The sequence below is a fragment of the Mastigoproctus giganteus genome, chromosome 14 (genome assembly GCF_048544385.1).
Source record: "Mastigoproctus giganteus isolate SK-2022 chromosome 14, ASM4854438v1, whole genome shotgun sequence".
In the NCBI taxonomy this organism is placed as follows: Eukaryota; Metazoa; Arthropoda; class Arachnida; order Uropygi; family Thelyphonidae; genus Mastigoproctus; species Mastigoproctus giganteus.
The window spans coordinates 8,605,585-8,627,207 of record NC_143588.1 but is presented as its reverse complement, the minus strand read 5'-3'; the positions used below and the strand labels follow the sequence as shown (position 1 = coordinate 8,627,207).

Below are 21,623 nucleotides of genomic sequence, written 5' to 3'. Positions count from 1 at the left end.
ACCTGCTTATGACTTTAAACAGTGTTCTAGAATTATTCATCTTGGTATATAGACATGTATATAAAGACAGTTATTTCCACAATTGTGCTCGGTCACTCACTCGCAGTTTCTCTCAATGGGTGCTACCAAAAAGCTGGGAAAATGGTTATTGTAACTAAGCTATATATAATAGTAGTAATTCTTTCAGGTAAGTGGTGACAGCTTATATTTTTTTATTTATCTTTTATATTTTTTTCTAATGCTGCTCATTAATTATGTGTTATGTGGAGACACAGTAAAGATATGTACTGTATATATCTGCAACTCTTTGCAATGTGTGATTCAAATGAGTTTGCATCAAGTTTTGGAACAGACTGAGTAAAGCACACTCGGGAACACATGACATGACATGTCAGGAACAGCCTTTAGAGAAGTTAACAGAGTAAACTCTTTAATATCCAGCACCCAAGGGATTGAGAGTTGCCAGATTTTAGAGATATAGACCTAGTGGATTAGATATAGATCCACTTCCACAATACGGAATGAATATGAAAAAAAAAAAAAAAAAAAACCCTTTTAAATTGGAGGATAAAAGAAAATTAATTGTTCTTCTATGTATATGAAATTAAATCTGTTGTGCGCATCAGCAAGACTGTTTATGGAACAGATTAACCACAGGTTTAATGAAGCGTACATTTTTCCAGCTGTACCAAAACTTGGCATTTTTATCCCTTTCAGCTGTTCTAAAAGGACATCAAATGGTTACCAACTCATGCAAGAACTGTATGGCCAGCCACAAGGCTGTAATTTGCAAGAGCAGTTCACCAGGGTTATGAAGTTTAAGAATAAAAGATAGCACTAAAAGAGAAAAATTAAAAGTTATACTATAGCTAAAACTATATGGCCTCAGAAATTTTTTGATGTTTGTAGGATTACCTTGTCCTTTCACCTGTTTTTGCAGCCAAATGGGTTTAAACTGCATTTATAATTCAATGGTCTTAATTTTCATAGCAGAACAAGCTGGTAACAAGCATGCTGGTACTGCACTACTTTCAAATGGATGGCATCACCAAAAGGCTAACTGGCCATTTATTTAAAAGATGAGAATGCTGTGACAACCTATTTCTGGTCCCTTATCAGACAGCAGATAGTCTCTAGTGACACACTCAGACAAAACAGATAGTTTTAGCGATATTACAACTTTTTAAACTCTGCTTTAATATAACAAATAGCAGAAAAATTAATACGAGTGCCAGATTGCCTTATTATTTCTGGATTGTAATGTTTGATTTTTCTGCACATTGTGCAATATTTTATCAAATTTACTGGATTAGTGTCAGCTGTATGTTGCAGCATACAGCTGACACAATAGCTTGCTATCAGCCTCAATTACCTATGGAATTAACATTCCCCTTAATTGTGAATTTATGACTATAGTACTAGATCATTTAACATTGTGAATATTTCCCTTTCATTCATTTATTATCCCCCCCCCCTCAGAGTCTTCTATGCCGCAATCAAATCATCTCTAAATGCCTGGTTACCAAGTTACAGTTATCTACTTACCAAGCTGACATATTCACAATCTTTTCATAAAGATGCAACAGGCCTGGTCAATCTGACCAGGCCTATTGCATCTACAAGATGTCAAGATATCATGTACCCACCTTTCTGCTAGTCAGGGTTTCTGATGCACAGGGAATTTCGCATCTGCATGGATTATGGTGTATAGGGGATTTCACATCTGCATGGATTATGATACCCAAATCTATATTTTCTTCTCTACTGTTTTTAATTCAACTCGGTTTAATTTGAAACTGACTGATGGAATGCATCACCTGTCCAACAGATTTCAGCCAAGAACTAAATTCCTCTGGACCTCCATCCCCTTTATGTTTTGGTAAAAAGCAAAGGGAAACTCCATCCCTTGCTCCCTGTGGCTTGAAACTAAGCATCAAGAAAAGATATTTAACAGAGAGAGAGAGAGAGAGAGAGATTCAAAAGATAACTGACAGTATTACAGAAGAATTTCAGACTTGTTTCCAACAATAGCAGAATTACTGGGCTCTGTATTTCCAAGAAGAGTACTCTGAAGGGGACATGATTTGAAATTAAGTTATGAATCTTTATTTTGATATACATTCTTTTATTAATGGGCATCATGTTATGGCATATTTAAATATACATAATTATTAAATTCTGGTCTAGAATTCAACTTCCTTCATCCAATGACCACCCAAACCAACACATGCATTTACATTTCCATGGTTTTCTGAAAATTACAAGTATATTTCAAAATACCTTAACTTGTTTTTAGTTAAGCGGTACTTGTCAAAACCACTCTATCCCCTTAAGTCATAAAAGAATTTTTGTATTTAATTGCATTTCAATGAGTAATAATAGAGCTCAACCAAAATGATCCAGCATTTTATTTTCTTTCAGGTCTATCCTTTTTCACTGTAGTACGCTTCCCGAATGGGCCATGTGATGCTCAAAGAAGTCAGTTAGGCAACTGCTATTCCTTCAGAGAGTGTAGGAACCTGAAGGGGCTACCACAGGGAATGTGTGCTGCTGGATTTGGTGTTTGCTGCTTGCGTAAGTTTGTTACTAAAATTTTTATATTGTATTCATTGCACATCGTTGTACAATGAATGCAGATATTAAATATATTTAATGTATCTTATTGCATCAATTAAGCACTTTTGGGAGCCATGATAAAGAAGTTGCTCTATCTTAACTATAATTAGGGCATAAATAGATGATGCAAAGGTTGGCAGGCTCGCAATAGCTAAGAAAATTAGGTTGATGGGCTTGAGAAATGGCAGTTGAAGTTTAAATTGACAAATGCAATGGATAGCAGTAATCCCATATTAACATACCAACTCTGCGGTACTACACTCAGGATAGTGGAAAATGAAAAAGACCTGGGGCAGTTCTCTAAGCAGTACAGACAGGCTGCAAGGACAGCTCACAGGGTTTGTCGATGACATACAGAAACTTCTAGTACAAATGTACACGTTTACAAAAAATCACCCCTCCCTAAAAACACTCCCTCTTCCTTTAGAATCGTTCATTTTCCTAAAATATATTACAAACATCAAAAAATTAAAATTATTTATATCTTTTAAGAAAATAAGATAGGTTTAAGCAAAAAAATGACTAAAAAATGTCTCCCATTCTATCTCTCAAACTATTCATTGCACTCATAAATCACTCTCCTCTCTAAAATAACAATTCTAATTGCAATTTATATAAACATTAAGTTACCATTACTCAATCACACACACACACACACACACACACACACACACACACACACACACACACACACACACACACACACACACACACACACACACACACACACACACACACACACCACTTAGCTGATAAAAATATACCTCCCCTTTTATTAAGAAATACCCTTATCATTACGTAACTACCATTGTCATTGTCTTATGTGTGTGATGAACTGCTACTTTTGAGTGATAGGTGTACTTTTCATTCTGCTGTGAACTAGTATTTTTTGTTGGCAGCACTTTCATGCTACTAGGTAAGTGTATATTGTGTAAATTAATGATGTTAGTTATTTTTTTAAAATTACAAATTTAATATTATACGGTGTTTAAAATAGTAGTTGTCTCTTTGCATTGTATTCACCTCTAAGAATCTTCTGTTTATATGTTACCTTTTCCATAATATCAGCTTAATATTTTATCATCTACACCTCCAAATATATGCTCTTTTTATTCATATGTTAGTTGACAGTATTTAAAATTGAGAAAGGAGTTCGACAAGGAGACACAATATCTCCGAAGCTGTTTACTGCTGCCCTTGAGGAAGCTTTCAGAAGATTAGACTGGTCGCAGAAAGGAGTCAATGTGAATGGAGAGTACTTAAACCATTTACGATTTGCAGATGACATTGTGGTCATAAGCCACGATCCCAAAGATTAGAGGAAAATCTTAATCAGTTATGCAGAGTTAATAAGGACTAAAGATGAATATGGCTAAAACAAAAGTAATGATGAACAAGTATGCCATAGAAAAGGATATAATGATTGAAGGGGCAGTAATTGAAAAGGTGGAGTCGTATACTTATCTTGGACAAGTCATCAGCTGTAATAATGATAAATGGCTGGAAATCAAGAGAAGAAGAATTTTTGATGGATAGCATTCAAGAAATATAGTCACATACTGAGGAGCAATATCCCAATTTGTCTGAAATGTAAAATAAAGAACCAATATATACAACCCACCATGACATGACATGGAAGTGAAACTTGCATGTCATGGTGGGTTGTATACATTGGTTCTTTATTTTACATTTGAAATGGAAGTGAAACTTGCATATCACCAAAAGAATGGAAGAGAAGCTGAGAACTACACAGAAAAGAATGGAACAAATTATATTGGGAATCAGACTGTTACATAAGAAGAGAAACACATGGATTAGGCAGCAAACTCAAGTAAAGGACATTCTTATCAAAACTAAACAACTAAAATGGTCTTGGGAAAGGCTCATAGCTCGAAGACATGATGACAGATGGACTACAAGAATAACAGAATGGTACCGAAGAGGAGCTAGAAGAAAACCTGGAAGACAAAGGCGGAGATGGATAGATGAAATTCATGAGTTTTTGGGTAGTAAATGGATGGCCATTGCACAAAACAGAAGAAACTGGAAAGTTGCTGGAGAGGCCTTCATCCTTCAGTGGATTGAAAATGGCTGATGATGATGATGATGATGATGATGAACAGAGCTACGATGCTCAATACGTTCTACATTGATATCGATATTTGTAGAAGAATAAGAGAAATTTACCTCAATATGATACTCTCCAGAAATTAAAAAGAGGTGCCTCCGTAGCCAGGTGGGAAGGAGCAGCAGTGCGTAGCGCACGCTTCTTGATTAGACCGGGGTTCAAACCCGTCACCACCAAATATGGAGGATGCGGAAAGGTCAGGGAATGACCACAGCATATCCCAGAGCAACATGGCCTTAGTTGCTAATGCTCCTAAAAAAAAAAAAAAAAAAAAATTAAAAAGAATAAGAGATTAACGCAAAATGATTACAGTAAAAAATCAATTGAAACCAATCAAAAATTAATCAAAAATTCAATTGAAACCAATTCAAAAATTAATCAAAAATTCAAAAAACAATTAAAAAATTAATCGAAAATTAAAAAAAAAAAACAATTTAAAAATTAATCAAAAATTTAAATAAAATTAATTTAAAAAGTTTAATGTAAATTTTGAAAAACGATTTCCTTCCTTATATAACAACCTATGATGCTCAATATGTTCTACGTTGATATCAATGAGGAAGGAAATCATTTTTCAAAATTTACGTTTAAACTCTTTAAATTTTTTAAAATTAATTTTATTTAATTTTTTAATTGTTTTTTTGAATTTTTAACTAATTTTTGAATTGTTTTAATTGCATTAATCTTTTATTTGTCTTAATTTCTGGAGAGTATCATACAGAAGTGGATCACTTCTGTATGATACTCTCCAGAAATTAAACTGAAGATAATTTAAACAATTATCTCCAGTTTAATATTGAAGTTTAATTCGATATTAAACTTCGATATTAATGCAATTAATATTGAAGTTTATTGAGAATTTTCTTATATTTTTAAAATTAATTCCTTTTTTTTTTTTTCATATTTTTTTCTAGAAGATTCGTTCTATGTTGTTCTGATTTTCTATGATTATATATACTTCATTCAGAAATTTCATTCTGCATTCACAATCTATAACATAATTAATTTGTTAATAAGATAATTTTTTGCAAATTCTTTACACTGATGATGTTACCAACTGGTTCCAAATTTGATTGGATACTATGATGTGGTTACAAAGGAAGTAGATGCAAAAAATAATTCTGAAATCATATACTTGGATTTCAGGAAAGCTTTTGACATTGTTGCACATAGAAGATTACTGTACAAATTGGAGCAGTAGGGTATTAAGGGTAAGGTGCTACAATGGATAAAAGGATGGTTGAGTGAGAGAAGACAGAGAATGGTAATCAATGGATGCTGTTCTTCAAGGACTAATGTTATTAGGGGAGTTTCACAGGGTTCGGTGCTGAGCCCACTGTTGTTTTGTATACTGTATTTATCAATGATATTGATGGAGGTATATCAGGCTTAGTGTCGAAGTTTGCAGATGATACAAAAGTTGGCAGGGTTGTTAATGACAATAATGGCAGTGTGCTACATAAGCTTGCTTCCTTGCATCACATAACTCTAATACTAATATTACTATTACTATTACTAACAGTTTTTTCTTTGACATTTTTTGCATATCTTTTTCCCTTTAATTTCCATAAGACTTTTTACATGTAAATCTGGATTTCTATGTTGCTCTAAATAATTTTTTTGCACTTCTCTTTCACATTAACATAAAATGACTTCTTTGTTGTTTTTGAGTAATGTTCTAGATTTATAATATTCTTTTTGACATGCTTTATTACAATTTCTACAATATGGGCAAGATGTGTTAAATTCACTTTCATTTTTTTCTTGCTCACATTTCTTGCAGAATTTTATTTCCATTTATAAAAACAATTTTTTCTATTTTTTTTTTTCAAATAATTTTTCAATTATTTGAAAAAAAAAATTTGTATAATTACAAATATAATTTAATGTATATAGTATTAATGTATAATTAAAAATTTGGATACTTTTTTAATTGGATACATTACTCCAAAAGATTTAACAGCGAAATAGCACATAAAAATATTGAACATTATAATAAAATGAAAATGAAACTAATTTATAAAGGTATGGAAAAAATAAAGCTCATATAATTAATTTGAAAGGAGAAAATATGAAAAAGAAATAAATTTATTAAAAAGGGTAACTTTTAAGTAATTTTTTGCTTAATTTACTTTTGCTTAATTTGCTTAATTTTTTGCTACGTTATTTTCTTAAAAAATATAAATAATTTAAATTTTTTGATTTTCTTATTTTATTTTAGGAAAATGAACAATTTTAAAGGAAGAAGGGGGTGTTTTTAACAAGAGGTGGTTTTTGTATTTGTAAAAGTGTACATTATCCCAGAATTCCTATTTTCTATACTCCTGAGGTGATTAACCCTTTATACAAGGCCATGATTAGGCTGCATCTTAAGTACTGTATACAAGTCTGGAGACCTCACTTTAGGAAAGATGGAATGGGTGCAGAGAAGAACAAGCAGACTGGTGAAGGGAACAAAATGTGCTCTTACCAAGAAAGGCTTCAGTTCTGCAAATTGCAGCATTGGAAACTAGGCACCAGTGGGGAGATCTGATTGAGGTGCTTAAGGCCTTGAATGGAATGAGTAACTAGATCGTATGTATAGCTTAGCTTAATTTCCAGCACTCAGCTGAAATTTAAGCTAAGCTATACATACGATCTAGTTATTACATTACAGCACATAAGGACTCCTTAAAAAACCAAGAGTGGAATGAGTAAGCTAAATGCTGATGGCATTCGCCCTCTTGCTGAGAGTACACACGAGGGAGCATAAATTCATCAAATTGAAGAAGGATGGTTGCAGATGTGTGGAAGTTGGCTTTTGGCCAGTAGGTGATTGATTGTTGGAACAAACTGCCATCTGTTATTGTGAAAGTGAGTGGTTTGAATAAATTCAAGGAAGAACTAGGCAAATTCTTGGGATTATGGATGGATGAAGTGTGCAGGTTTTTTTTTTTTTTTTTTTTTTGTTTCGCTGATACTTTATAAGCTTGCTTTCTTACACTGCTTGTCACTACTACTATTAAACAGCATAATGATTAATTATATAAATAATACAATATGCTATTTTTTTATTTAAATAACTTTTATACTGAATACTGAAAAGTAAAAAGAAAATAACATTTAAAAAAAAAATACTTTTTTTAATAAAGTTGCAAGAAGAGAACACAAGCAACTTTCCCTTTTTTGTTTCTCACTTGATAAGAGTGGGTGGGATTTCCTCCCCCGTCCCATACACTGTTCAACTCTCATGAGTAGAGATGCTGTGCAAATCATCCTTTCCTCTAACCCCATTCCTCTCCCCTTATATTTTACTATAGGGGATGATGTGATAAGATTTATAAGATTTACGAAAACGCGCACAAAACCACATTACAAATACAGTTAGTCCCTGACTTAAGTAAGCTCGAGTTACATAACTTCGGATTTACGTAATTTTTTTTGGTAAAATCATGTTTCTGTATAATAAGAGTGAAGTCGAATGACGGAACAATAAGAATAAGTTTTTATTTTCGTTTCCATACAAACTATGTTGGATAATAACCTGCAGCGTAACTAGAATCTAACTAATAACTAAAGTTAACATTTCATTTTCTGCTTTAAAAATTCTGAAGAAATATTTGACAACATGTGTTTGAGGCTGGTGAACTACATCGAAGCATTTTAGAGAAACCTCTGCAACATTCAAGCCATGTAGACGGTGTCCCATCAGCTATTTCTTGGGAGAATTACACTCTAGCACAGTGGTTCCCAAACCTTTTTGAGTCACTGCCCCTTGGTTCCATAAATGCATCCCCAACATCCCCATTCCTAACTTATAAAGATATAATTCAAAATAGTAATGATTAATTGCACATTTATTTCAAATCCAATAAAAGTTTTATTTTATTTAATTCAACAAATTGAAATTGTTAGACTAGTGATTCTAGCTTTTCAAGCAATCATTTAACAAAAGTCTTAGAACTATATTTAGTAACAAGTTCATTTTTCTGTAAATATTTAATAAAAGGGAAGGGCTTGATGATATAATACCAGTTTCTCAATGGCCGGTTTAAAGTCACTTAGAAAAAGTCTTAAATCATCACATTCAGTAATCTGGAGTTGATTTCTTTGCTTGGAGATAAATTGGATGAGATCTGTGGATTTACTTAACAACTACAGGTCAATGTTGAAAAAAAGTTGCGAGTTAGGGTTAAATTTGAAAATGTCTGCAAAGGAGGAAGTATATGATGAGAGCCTTGTAAATCGATTGGGCTCAGGAGATATTGTGCAAAGCTCATGGGGTAGAATTTTTTCAGTGTGGATTGTGCTTGTTAACAGGAGAGATTGCTACTACAGGGAAGGGATAAAAAATGAAGGGAAAAAAAATGAGGGTAGGAGTTTGTTATAGGCCATATGACTCTGATGAGTACAATGAACAATTACACAGAGAAAAAGAGTGAGCCAATAAATCAGAATGTCTTATAATGGGGGATTTTAAATTCCCAAATATTGACTGGAACTTGGTTGGTTGTAGCACACTAGCAAGGCTTTTGTGGATTTATTGGATTATTGTTTTGTACAGCAGCATGTTACAGAGAGAGTAAGAACACTCTACATCGGATTATCAGGAGTGATTATTCATGCATCAAGAATCTGCAGATAAAGGAACCACTAGGTGGCAGTGATCACAGTGTGCTGAAGTGGGATTTATTGAAGGAGGTAACTACCATCAAGGGTAAAAGGAAGGGTTTTTGCTTTCGTAAAGGTGACTATGGTGGTCTGAGACAGTATTTAAATTCTATACGGTGGAACCAACTGATGATGTTACCAACAGCAAATTCAAAATGGGAAGCATTCAAAGAATTAATCTTTGAAGCTACTAAGCTTTTCATACAAACAAACAAAGATTGTTCAAGATTTAGGCCTAAATCTAAAAAAAACAAATTAGACATGTGACAGAGAAGAAAAATGCATCGTATAAATATATTTTAACATTTGACACAGAAGCCTATGATTAGATGTAAGCTGGTCTGTAACCAAGTTACAAAGGAGGTTAGGCAGGCGAAGGCAGATTACGAGAAATCTTTGGCAAAGGATGCAAAGAAAAACAGCAAAGAGTTCTTTACTTATGTAAACTCTAGAAGGAAGAGGATGAATCAGCTTGGTCCCCTTGATGTCGATGGTTCAACTGTTGATGATCCTACTCAGATAGCTAACAAACTAAATGAATATTTTGCATCGACATTCACACATGAGGAGTTATTCAGGGAGGGGAATGCCAGAGGTGTATTCAACTATGGCAGTAAGCTAGATAATCTTGCTAGATAAACTGGGAGTAAAGTGGAGGAGAAATTGTTGAAGATAAACACAAGAAAGGTAACTGGGGTGGATGGAATCTACCCTAGTTATATTAAAGGAGGTGGCAAAGGAAGTAAGCAAGCCCTTAGCCATAATTACGATAGCTTCCCTGGACTCAAGGGAGGTACCCATGGACTGGAGATGTGCAAATGTCACCCCAATCCACAAAGGAGGATCAAAGGGAGACACAAGTAATTACAGACCAGTTAGTTTACCTTCTGTTGCAGGGAAATTAATGGAGGCACTGGTTAAAGAAGCATTGCAGGATCATCTAGACAAGATTTCAGTTAGGGCTCGGACACAGCATAGGTTTGTTAAGGGGAAGTCTTGTCTAACTATTTTGATTGGATACTATGATGTAGTCACAAAGGAACTGGATGCAAAGAATAACTTTTATATCATATATTTGGATCTTAGAAAAGCCTTTGATACTGTTGCGCATGGAAGACTGCTGCACAAATTGGAGCAGTGTGGCATTGGAGGCAAATTGCTGCTATGGATAAAGGGATGGTTGAGTGGGAGAAGACAGAGGGTGGTAATAATGGAAACTGCTCTTCGTGGACTAATGTTATTAGTGGGTTCAGTGTTGAGTCCATTATTGTTTTCTGTATTTATAAATGATATTGATGATGATATATCAAGCTTAATGTCCAAGTTTGCAGGCGATACAAAGCTTGGCAGGGTAGGACAATACTGATGCTATGCTGCTGCAACAGGATCTGGAAAGGTTGAGCAGATGGGCTGAGATGTGGCAAATGAAGTTTAACATTGACAAATGTAAAGTACTACGTATGGGAAACAGCAAACCCAGAGCAACGTATCAACTCTGTGGTACTACACTGACAGTGGTAGAGAATGAAAAGGACCTTGGGCTAATTGTGCAGGCAGATATGAAGTTTTCTGAGTAGTGCAGAGAGGCTGCCAGAGTAGGTCATGGGTTCTTGCCAATGATATACAGGAATTTTGCTAGCAGGGATAAGGACGTGATTATCCCCTTGTATAAGGCAATGGTTAGGCCACACCTAGAGTACTGTGTACAGGTCTGGAAGCTGTAGATGTAGAGTTGTAGATGTAGAGTTGCTGGAATGAGTACAGAGAAGGACAACACTGGTGAGGAGAACAGAAGGGTGCTCTTACAAAGAAAGGCTTAAAATTCTGAAAATTGCAGCATCTGGAGACTAGGCACCTGCTAGGTGATCTGATTGAGGTGCATAAATCTTTGAATGGATTGAGCAGGCTCAATGCTGATGGGATTCTTCCTCTTGCTTAGATTATAAACCTGAGGGGGGCATAAATTCAAATTGAGGAAAGACAATTGTAGAATAGATGTGCAGAAATTTGCCTTTACCCACCAGGTGATTGATATTGGAACAAACTGCCATCTGTCGTAGTAGAGGTCAGCAATTTAAATAAGTTCAAGGCAGAACTAGACAAACATTTGGAATGAATGGATGAGTGAAATGGGAAGGGTTGTTTTTTTGGCTGATGCTATATAAGCTTGCTTTCTTGCATCATATGCCCTACTAATGCTAACTGCTTTTAGGTAATCAGTTAGCTGTTAAATTATTGGAATGAAGAGATGCTATTTAAATTTTTAAAAAATAAAAATTAATGTATGGTATGTAAAGTCAGGAATGACTAACACTGTATAATATAATTAACTACAATTTTGGGGAAAACAGGGTCAAACAACCAACTCAGTGATGTCAATGATTGCAGAAATTAAATCTGGCAAGTTAAATTAGTCAATTTTATTTTAATAATTAAACTGGTTAATCAATATTACTAATGATGATTAAAATTACATCGGTGCTATTATTATTAATTAATAAGTTAAAAGTTTTTAATTACATTTTATTAATTATTGCTTTTGTTATTTTCTTTTTGTATAATTTATGATTTATATTACCATAAATGAATCTCCAGAAAGCAGTGCAATTGTAATTTATGCCTGTGCACAGTAAGCACTTTTTTTTTTCTGTCTGTATTGGAAACATATAGCTCTACAATTTAAAATTACTTTGATTCCTCCCCCCCCCTTTTTTTTTCGTATACAAAATATTTATTTAAAGGTGTAAAGAAATAAATTACGAAAAAAAGCAAATTTAAAAATAAATTTATAAATAAATCAGTGTATATTATTTAAATAAAAAACGGTTATTTATTATTTAAAATAATATAAAGTGATTAAACAGAACTTTTGAATAAATTTGAATTCAAAACAAAAGTTCAAAACTTTGTTCAAAACAAAAGTGGAATTTGAACCAAGGATACAAAAATGTACAAACCAAGTTACCACTCAGCTATTGAAGTCATTCAGAAAGACATTACTAAATACTTTTTTACTTTAAATTTCTTTTATTATTCCATCTTCTATAGGATTATTTTTATTGTACAGTAATAATATTTTTTTGAATTTCAGTTTTAATCAGGTATTAGCATTAGTAAAGGCACATGATGCAAGAAAGCAAGCTTATATAGCATCAGCCAAAAAAAAAAAAAAAAAACCTTCTCATTTCACTCATCCACTCACTCCAAATGTTTATCTAGTTTTGTCTTGAATCTATTTAAGCTATCAACTTCTACAATGACAGGTGGAAGTCTGTTCCAGCAATCAACCACCCGCTGGCTAAAGGCAAACTTCCACACATCTATTCTATAACTGTCTTTCCTCAATTTGAATTTATGCCCTCTCAGGCGATTATTCTGAGCAAAAGGAAGAATTCCATCAGCATTGAGAATGCTCAAAACCATTCAAGGCTTTATAACCCTCAATCAAATCACTTCGCAGATGCCTAGTCTCCAGAGACTGTAATTTGCAAAACTTAAGCCTTTCTTTGTACGAGCAACCCTTTGTTCCATTCACTAATCTTGTTTCCCTTCTATGTACTCATCCCAGCAGCTCTACATCCTTCCTAAAATTAGGCCTCCAGACCTGTACACAGTACTCAAAGTGTGGCCTGATCACTGCCTTATACAAGGGGATAATCAATTTTATTTTTGCTAGAAAAATTCATGTATGTATATAGCTGACAAGACACCACAAGCTACTCTTGCAGCCTGTCTGCACTGCTCAAAAAACTTCATATCTGACTACATAATTACCCCCAGGTCCTTTTCATTATCTACCATTGTCAGTTTAGTACCACACAGTTGATACATTACTCTGGAATTATTCCTACCCATATGCAGTACTTTACATTTGTGAATTTTAAACTTCAGTTGCCACCTCTCAGCCAATCTGCTCAACTTCTCTAGACCCAGTTGCAGTAACATACTGTCATTAGTGTCATTAACAACCCTGACAACCTTTGTATCATCTGCAAACTTAGACATTACGCCTGATATACCTTCATCAATATCATTAATAAGTACAGAAAACAACAATGGACCCAACAATGAACCCTGGGGGATTCCACTAATAACATTAGTCCACGAAGAGCAGTGTCCATTGTTTACCACTCTCTGTCTTCTCCCTCTCAACTGTCCTTTATCCATAGCAGCAACTTGCCCTTAATGCCACAATGGTCCAATTTGTACAGCAGCCTTCCATGTGCAACAGTATCAAAAGCCTTCCTAAGATCCAAGTATATGATATCAAAATTATTCTTTTCATCCAGTTCCTTTGGACCACATCATAGTATCCAATCAAATTGGTCAGACAAGATTTCCCCTTAACAAACCCATGCTGTGTCTGAATTATTACTGCAGTCTTGTCCAGATGATCCTGCAGTGCTTCATTAACCAGTGCCTCCATTAATTTTCCCAGAACAGAAGTTAAACCAACAGGTCTGTAATTATTTGTCACTCTTTGTATTGGTATTGGTGTTTTTGGGCACAAGGATAACTAGAGCCAAAATGTGCCTGTTCCTATGACATGTTTTTATATAAAATTTCGGTCAGTTTGTCATCATAGAAAATCATATATTTGTATCTGATTAAGAAAGGTAAATAGTTCATTTAAATTTGCATTGTTTCCAATAATATGGGCAAGTGATAGAGGCTTTCAGTCGTGACAGTGAAAGGAAATTATTTTTTTCGGAAATAGGAATACTGCTTACAATCTAAGAGTATATGCTTGACGGTAAGTGGTAAAGTACAATGCGTGCATTGAGGTGGGACATCCTGCTTGAGTAGATATATATGGGTTGGATGTGTGTATGACCTATGTGTAATCTTGCTAGCACAACCTCTTCTTGTCTGTTTTTCCTGAAGCTAGATTTCCATAATGCTGGTTCCTCTTTGATTTCGAGCAATTTGTTGTTCGTTTGTGACCTCCAGATTTCAGACCACTGAATTATATAGATTTTTTTAATGCACTTCAAGTAATCTATGTATGGTACTTGATAATGTGATGGTATTGTACTGATTGGTTGTTTGGCTGTCTGATCTGCTTTCTCATTACCTGTGATACCAGAGTGCCCTGGGATCCAGGAAAATAACACTGCCAGGAAAATAGCAGAAAGTTTAAGCAGGAAAAAATCTGTTTTATGATGGGATGCGATATTGAAAGTTTATTGTCTAATACAGACACTGCACTCATAGAATCTGTGTATATTATGCTGCTAGTGTTGTGGGAATTGTTTATATTTTCTAGGGCTAATTTTATTGCGTTTAATTCTGCAGTGTAACTGCTACACTCAATTGGTAGTGATATAGAAAGTGTAAAAGAGGAAAAGACAGCTGCAGCACCAACAGAAGTCTGTTTTCGAACCATCTGTATATATTATACAGCGTTGAGCATTGTTGAGGGCATGGCCTTTATGTAGCTATTTAATAATTTCATCTGGCAGGGATTTCTTTCCTCATTGCTGAAAATAGGTATCACAGTGAGGGAGAGTTACAGACCAGGGTGGATCAGGTACATCATTCTCTTGAAGCATATTGTCAAAGTTCATGTCCCAGGCATGTATCAATTCTTTTAATCGAACAAGTGGGTCTATTTTCTGTAACTTTGCTGTTGTAGAAAGTGATCCAATCAGGGTTGAGAAGCAATGGTCGAACAGGATGGGCTGGAAGGCTTTGAATTTTGGCTGCATAATTAAGGAGCAGCATTTTCCTTCTAAGATGAAGTGGAGGTTCATACGCCTCTACATACAGACCTCTGGACAGGGGATGTTCTAAAGGCTCCTAGCAAAGTACGAAGGGCACTATGTTGGATGGTGTTGTCTGGTTAGTGCACTTTTCCTAGCAGAGTCATAGACAACAGCTCCATAATCTAATCAAGACCTGATAAGAGCACGATACAGATGTAGGAGAGAGTAACTATCGGCAACCCATTTCGTGGCAGAAATGGAGCAAAGAATATTTAGTTTCTTTAAACAAATAGTTCGGAGATGTGTTATGTGAGAAACAAAGTTAGGTTTGGTGTCCAACATTAAACCTAGGAAACGAAGAGTACTAGTGAGTGGTATCAGGTGGTTCTTTAGCCGAAGTTCCAGTTCCGGATGCAGCTTGCGTTTTTTGCAGAAGTGAACTGCAACTGTTTTTTGTTCTGATATACGATATCCATTCTGCTGTGTCCATATTTCTAGCTTATTTATGGAGAGTTGCAGCTGCCTTTCAATAGTAGGAATATTTTTTGACCTGCAAGATAGAGTGAGATCATCAGCGTACAAGTATAATTCGACAGTATTGGGAATGTTGTGGGTTATAGTGTTCAGCCTAAGTGAAAAAAGTGTAGCGCTAAGTATTGACCCTTGTGGGACACCTTCTTCTTGGGTATAGATACGAGAAAGTACTGTTTGATAGCAAACCTGAAAAGTTCTGTTTTGGAGAAAGTTTTGGATAAATTTTGGTAAATGTCCCCGCAATCCTAGGGAATAAAGTTCTTGCAATATGCCATACCTCCAGGTTGTGTCAAAAGCCTTTTCAATATCCAAACTTACCATTACAAGGTGTTCATTTTTTACATAAGCATTACGGATGTTAGTCTCTGCTTTCACCATTAGATCTAAAGTGGATCTGTTTTGTCGGAATCCAAATTGATTGTTGTTTAGCAACTTTTGAGTTTCAAGAACCCAGGTAAGTCATCTGTGTATCATCTTTTCTAGAGTTTTACCTAGACAACTGGTGAGGGAGACTGGTCGGTAATTTTGTGTGAGTGATTGATCCTTTCCTGGTTTGGGAAAGGCTAGAATAATGGAGTGATGCCAGGTAGAGGAATATGTACCTTCAAGAAAGATCCGATTAAAGAATGTTATTAGCAAATTCAAAGCTATATTGTTTAGATGTTTCAGCTTTACATAATAGATTCCATCAGCTCCAGCAGTGCTATTTGGTGATCTGTTTAATGCTGTTTGGAGTTCAAAAAGACGAAAAGGTTGATTGTAGGCTAGAGACTGGGTAGTTTGGAAATTTATCTTATATTTTTCTGCTATGGCTTTAATTTGTATAAAGGAAGTATCATAAGCTTTAGTGGCGGAAGTTTCAGAGAAAGTCTCTGCAGGCAAGTTAGCTATTTCCTGTGGTGAAGATATCTCTTGTCCGTTCTTGATTAAAATTGGAGCAGAAACGGGTAAATATTTGCCATTTAGTTGTCGAATATTTTTCCAAATAATTTTACTGATAGAAGAGGCAAACTGTATCCATGATTCTTTTTTGGCTTGTCTTCTAATTTGTCATGCTTTTGCCTTAAACCTTTTAAACTGAATTAGGTTGTCGGTGGTTGGAAACTTACGGAACAGATGCCAGGATTTATTTTTTTCTTTTTTCGCTATGGTACAAGCATCATTCCACCAGTATTTAATATTTCTGTGTTTGAAAGCAGAAGACATTGGTATTGCTTTGGAAGCTGCTGCTAGTATTTGTTTGGTAATGTGCTTGGTGATATCATCAATGGACCCTAGTTGTATCAATTGGCTATCAAAGGAAATGGAGACAGAAAACTTTTCCCAATCTGCTTTAGAAAATTTCCATAACACCCGATGATCAGGGCAAGGTGTCTGCATTGTTTGAATTCTGCATTTTATTGGGAAATGATCTGTTGTGTAGATCATTTAAAACCGTCTAATCTATAATAGGAAGTAACTCAGGGGAACAAATAGTTAAGTCAATTGCTGACATAGATCCTGTGGAGAGATGAGTGTAGGTGTTATGACCAGTGTTGAGCAAAGTTAGGTTCCGTTGGTCTATGAGCTTTTCTAGCAAATGCCCTCTATTATCCATGTGAGCAGATCCCCATAGCGGATGATGTGCATTTAAGTCACCAAGAAGACAAAAAGGAGATGGTATTTGTTTTATAAGATCTTCTAATTCTTTCAACGTGTAAATATTGTTAGGTGGAAGGTACAATGAGATGAGAGTTATTGTTTTTCCCATTGCTACACAAACTGCAACGGCTTCTAAGTGGGTCTGAAGAGGACTGGAAATTTACAATTCAGTAGAATTGTAGCTCCACCATGTGCATGGTTTGAAGAAGTTCTATCTTTTCTATAGGCTGTAAAATGTTTAATCGAATAAGTTACCTGTGGATTTAAGTAAGTCTCTTGCAAACAAATGGCTACCGGATTATATTGTGAGATCAAATCGTATATATCATCGGTAAACTGCGGTTTATAAACGATGCCGTTTACCGATAAACGGCATCGTTACTGCGTAAACCTCTGCACTTGTACAATGTGCTTCGTTATTTGGTTTTATAGAGGGAAAATGATTCTGTCGGTTTCTTGTAAGAGGGAGCAGTTTGCTTTTGACGATCATGTTTTATCTTATCCTTTCTTGGAAAATAAGGGCATCCATATTCTGTACTCCCTTCTACATCATTGGTAGCAGTAGATGAACATCCAGTCTCCATGTCATCTTCTGCATGAAGATCAAGGACTATTTCTTCTTCTTCTTCTTGTGCATTTACAGCTTCGCTGTCCATGCTGCTTGAATTTGGTTGTTGCAATTCAGTGGCGCGTTGCCTTTGTGGTTTCCTTTGTACTTTATCGATTGACGTAATTTTAGATGGAACTGAGAGTGGGGTATTGTTTATTTTGTCGATTGAAACAGGTTTGTTAGCGGGCTGATTTGTCAAAAGTATAGATCGTGCCCATTCTGCAATGGATGTGTTAGGTGGGATTGACACTTCTGTTTGGGTAGCAACAGCTTGACAGTTTTGGGGTAGCAGTAGCCTAGCTGCGTTTTGGCATAGTTACCTTGACCTGTCTTCTTGCTTCTTGATATGATACTTTGTTTTCAATCTTAAACTTCTGTATCTTTTTTTCCATTTTCCACAGAACACATGATTTTAAATAAGCTGGATGATCATTCTTACAATTTGGGCACTCTGGAGATTTTGCAGTACAATCTGTTTGAGAATGATTTTTCGAACCACAATTAGGACATGTAATTTCACCTCTGCATGTTGTTTGAGAATGACCAAATTTTTGGCATTTGAAACACCTTAAGGGATTTGGAATGTATGCCCGGACTCGGCAGTGGAGATAGCCTGCTTTCACTGAGTTTGGTAAATTTGGTGTACATTTACAATATGAATGTCAATATGACATTTCGTGTTGGAACTAGTTTATCGTCCTTCCGGATCATGATTCGCCTTGCTTGTGTTACTTTTTGTTCTTGTAATTCCATAACTATTTCCTCTTTGGTGACGTTTAGTAAATCCCACTCACTTATTACTCCTTTAGAGGAGTTCAGTGTTTTATGCGGCGCGACTTTGATTGGGATTCCGCTTATAGTTGACAGTTTCAATAACAGTTCAGAATGTCTTGCTTGCGTGGTTTCAATTAATAGATCTCCTGACTGGAGTCGTTTTACCATTTTTGGTGTTCCTACTGAATTTTCAAGACATCTTTGAATGACAAAGGGAGATAATTTGCTTTCTGGTTGATTCGATAATGAATGCATTATCAGAAAAGCGGTGGTTCTGGTTTGCTAGAATCTGTTCTCATTCTTTTCGAGAGACTAGTATCATGTTCCCTTCTACGGGTGTCAATATGTTGAGAGCCTGTTGGCTCTAGTGGTGGATATTCGTTGCAATCCATCGTTGCTCCTTTTAGCCCCAGGAGAGGAGCTTCCTTCTCCCAGGTTACCGACCCCGCCATGTGGGGGCAGGAACGGTGCCAACCAGTGACCAAGCGATCAGAAGAATAGGAGAGCAGTACGTTGCTAGCGATGGCAGTAACGTTGCAAGCAGGATTAGCAGTAACATTGCAAGTGTTGAAGCAGTGACGTTGCTCAGCGAGGGAAGCAGTGACGTTGCAAGCAGTCATCCTTTGTGAATTGGGGTCACATTTGCACATCTCCAGTCCATGGGTACGTCCACTGAGTCCAAGGAAGCTCTCGTAATTATGGTTAAGGGTTTACTTACTTCCTTTGCTGCCTCCTTTAATATAATTGGATAGATACCATCCACCCCAGGTGCCTTTCTTATATTTATTTTGAACAATTTCTGCTCCACTTTGTTCTCAGTTATTACAAAATCATTTAGCTCATTTCCAGGCGCCTCCATAGCCAGGTGGGAAGGAGCAGCAGTGCATAGCACACGCTTCTTGATTAGACCGGGATTTGAGCCCATCACCACCAAATATGGAGGATGTGGAAAGGTCAGGGAATGACCACCGCATATTCCGGAGCAATGTGGCCTTAGTTGCTAATGCTCCTAAAAACCAAACAATAAACAAACAAGCTCACTTCCAGAGTTTAATACACCTCTGGCATTCCCCTCGCTGAATAACTCCTTATATGTAAATGTTGATGCAAAATACTCATTCAGTTTGTTAGCTACTTGAGCAGGATCATCAACAGTTGAACCATCAATATCAATCTGATTCATTCCCTTCCTTTTACAGTTTACATAAGTAAACCCTTTGCTGTTTTTCTTTGCATCCTTTGCCAAAGAGCTCTCGTAATCTGCTTTTGCCTCCCTAACCTCCTTTGTCACTTTATTACGGACCAGCTTATATCTACCATAAGCCTCTCTCTCACCTGTTAATTTACATGCATCCCATGCATTTTTCTTCTCTGCCACATGCCTCATTAGTTCATCTGACATCCATTTGGGCCTAAACCTAGAACAGTTTTACTTACTTTGAACAAAAAGCCTAGTAGCTTCCAAGGTTACTTACTTCCTTGAATGCTTTCCATTTAGAATTCACTGTTGTTAACATCATCAGTTGGTCCCACTGTATGGAATTTAAAAACTGTCTCAAACCACCGTAGTCACCTTTATGAAAGCAGAAACCCTTCCCTTTGCCCCTGGTAGTAGTTATCTCTTTAAGTAAATCCCACATCAGCACACTGTGATCACTGACACCTAGTGGTTCCTTTATCTTCAGATTCTTAATGCATGAAGAATCACTACTAATAATCAGATCAAAAGTATTACTCCCTCTGGACATGTGCTATAATAATTTATGCTATAAACATGTGCTATAATAATAAATTCCACTGTGTAAGTTCAAAATAGTTTATTTTTGTTAGCATTGCAAAATGGATGCCCTGCATAAGAATGGAATCAGAAATGTGAATCATAAACAATAGTGCTGATGTATAAAAAAAAATCCAGAATTTACAAATATTTACGAGAGAGAGGGGGGGGGGACAGAACCCATCAATTTTGTGGGTAATACAGTATATTTATTACCACCCACACAGTGTATAGTGAGAAAATTTTGAGGCCACAACATTATTGTTGTGGCCTCAAAGAAAAACAGTATTCGTTAAAAACCAACTACAGATAAACATGATCTTCTCATTCTTTGAATGAAGATCAAAGAATGACAAGACTCCAGGTTTGTGAAGTGTTTTGAAAAAATCCATTCTTTCTGAATATTTTCACCACATCTGTAGGTATATCTGAGATGTGATACCACATCTCGGATATCCCTACAATTTCTGAATATTTCTCAGAACATACTTCATTACAGCTTAGAAATTTAAAAAAAAAAAGAGATATTATTCAAATCCCGTTTGTTTTAAAGGTGTTAAAAGCCTGAAAAAACAAAACAGATAATGCCAGGAAATTTTTAAAAAGTGTATTTTTTTCAAAATTTCTAGAAATAAACATCCCCAAGATGTCTAAATTCACTACTGTTTTTTTCACTATGGAATGCACAAATGAAATTTATGTGCGCTAACATAATTTAAGTTTCATATTAAATTGAATGAAGGGTAATCACAAAAACTATTTCTAATTGATATTGCTTTTCTTTCTAGTTCAGTACTCCTGTGGATCAGCCATTAACAAAAACTGCACCTTTTTCACAAACCCTCAGTTCCCTGGAAGATTAACAGAAAGTGGACAATCAGTTTGTACTTACACAATATTAAGGCCACTACGAAAAGCTCCAATATGTCAGGTTCGTCTGGACTTCTTGGAATTTGATTTGAATGGGCCAGCTGAAGGCATATGCACCACAGACAGCTTTACTGTGTCAGCACAAAATTCAAACCTTATCCCACCACTCTGTGGCATGAATGCAGGACAGCATGGTGAGTGATATATTCAAATAACTATTATTTAAATAAACTGCTATTGCCAATTAACTGCAGAGGAGTGCAGATGGATGTAAAGGTATAACCCTGGGTATGACTTATGTGACAAAACTACTTCCAT

At 35.6% G+C, this 21,623-nt stretch overlaps 2 protein-coding genes across 2 annotated transcripts in view; one reads left to right on the top strand and one right to left on the bottom strand.

The window, feature by feature from the left end:
- LOC150074971 (uncharacterized) overlaps positions 1–4,829 on the bottom strand; it is a 286,394-nt gene extending 281,565 nt beyond the window's left edge. Inside the window, exon 1 of the mRNA XM_090388694.1 lies at positions 4,804–4,829. The gene's annotated coding sequence lies outside the window, so the exon portion shown is untranslated. The remainder of the gene's footprint in view (positions 1–4,803) is intronic.
- A 9,308-nt stretch (positions 4,830–14,137) lies between these two features.
- Positions 14,138–21,623, top strand: part of LOC150074970 (uncharacterized) — an 86,636-nt gene continuing 79,150 nt past the window's right edge. Inside the window, exons 1-2 of the mRNA XM_090389014.1 lie at positions 14,138–14,147; positions 21,224–21,499. Of these exons, the coding sequence (XP_090245140.1) occupies positions 14,138–14,147; positions 21,224–21,499 (286 nt within the window). The remainder of the gene's footprint in view (positions 14,148–21,223; positions 21,500–21,623) is intronic.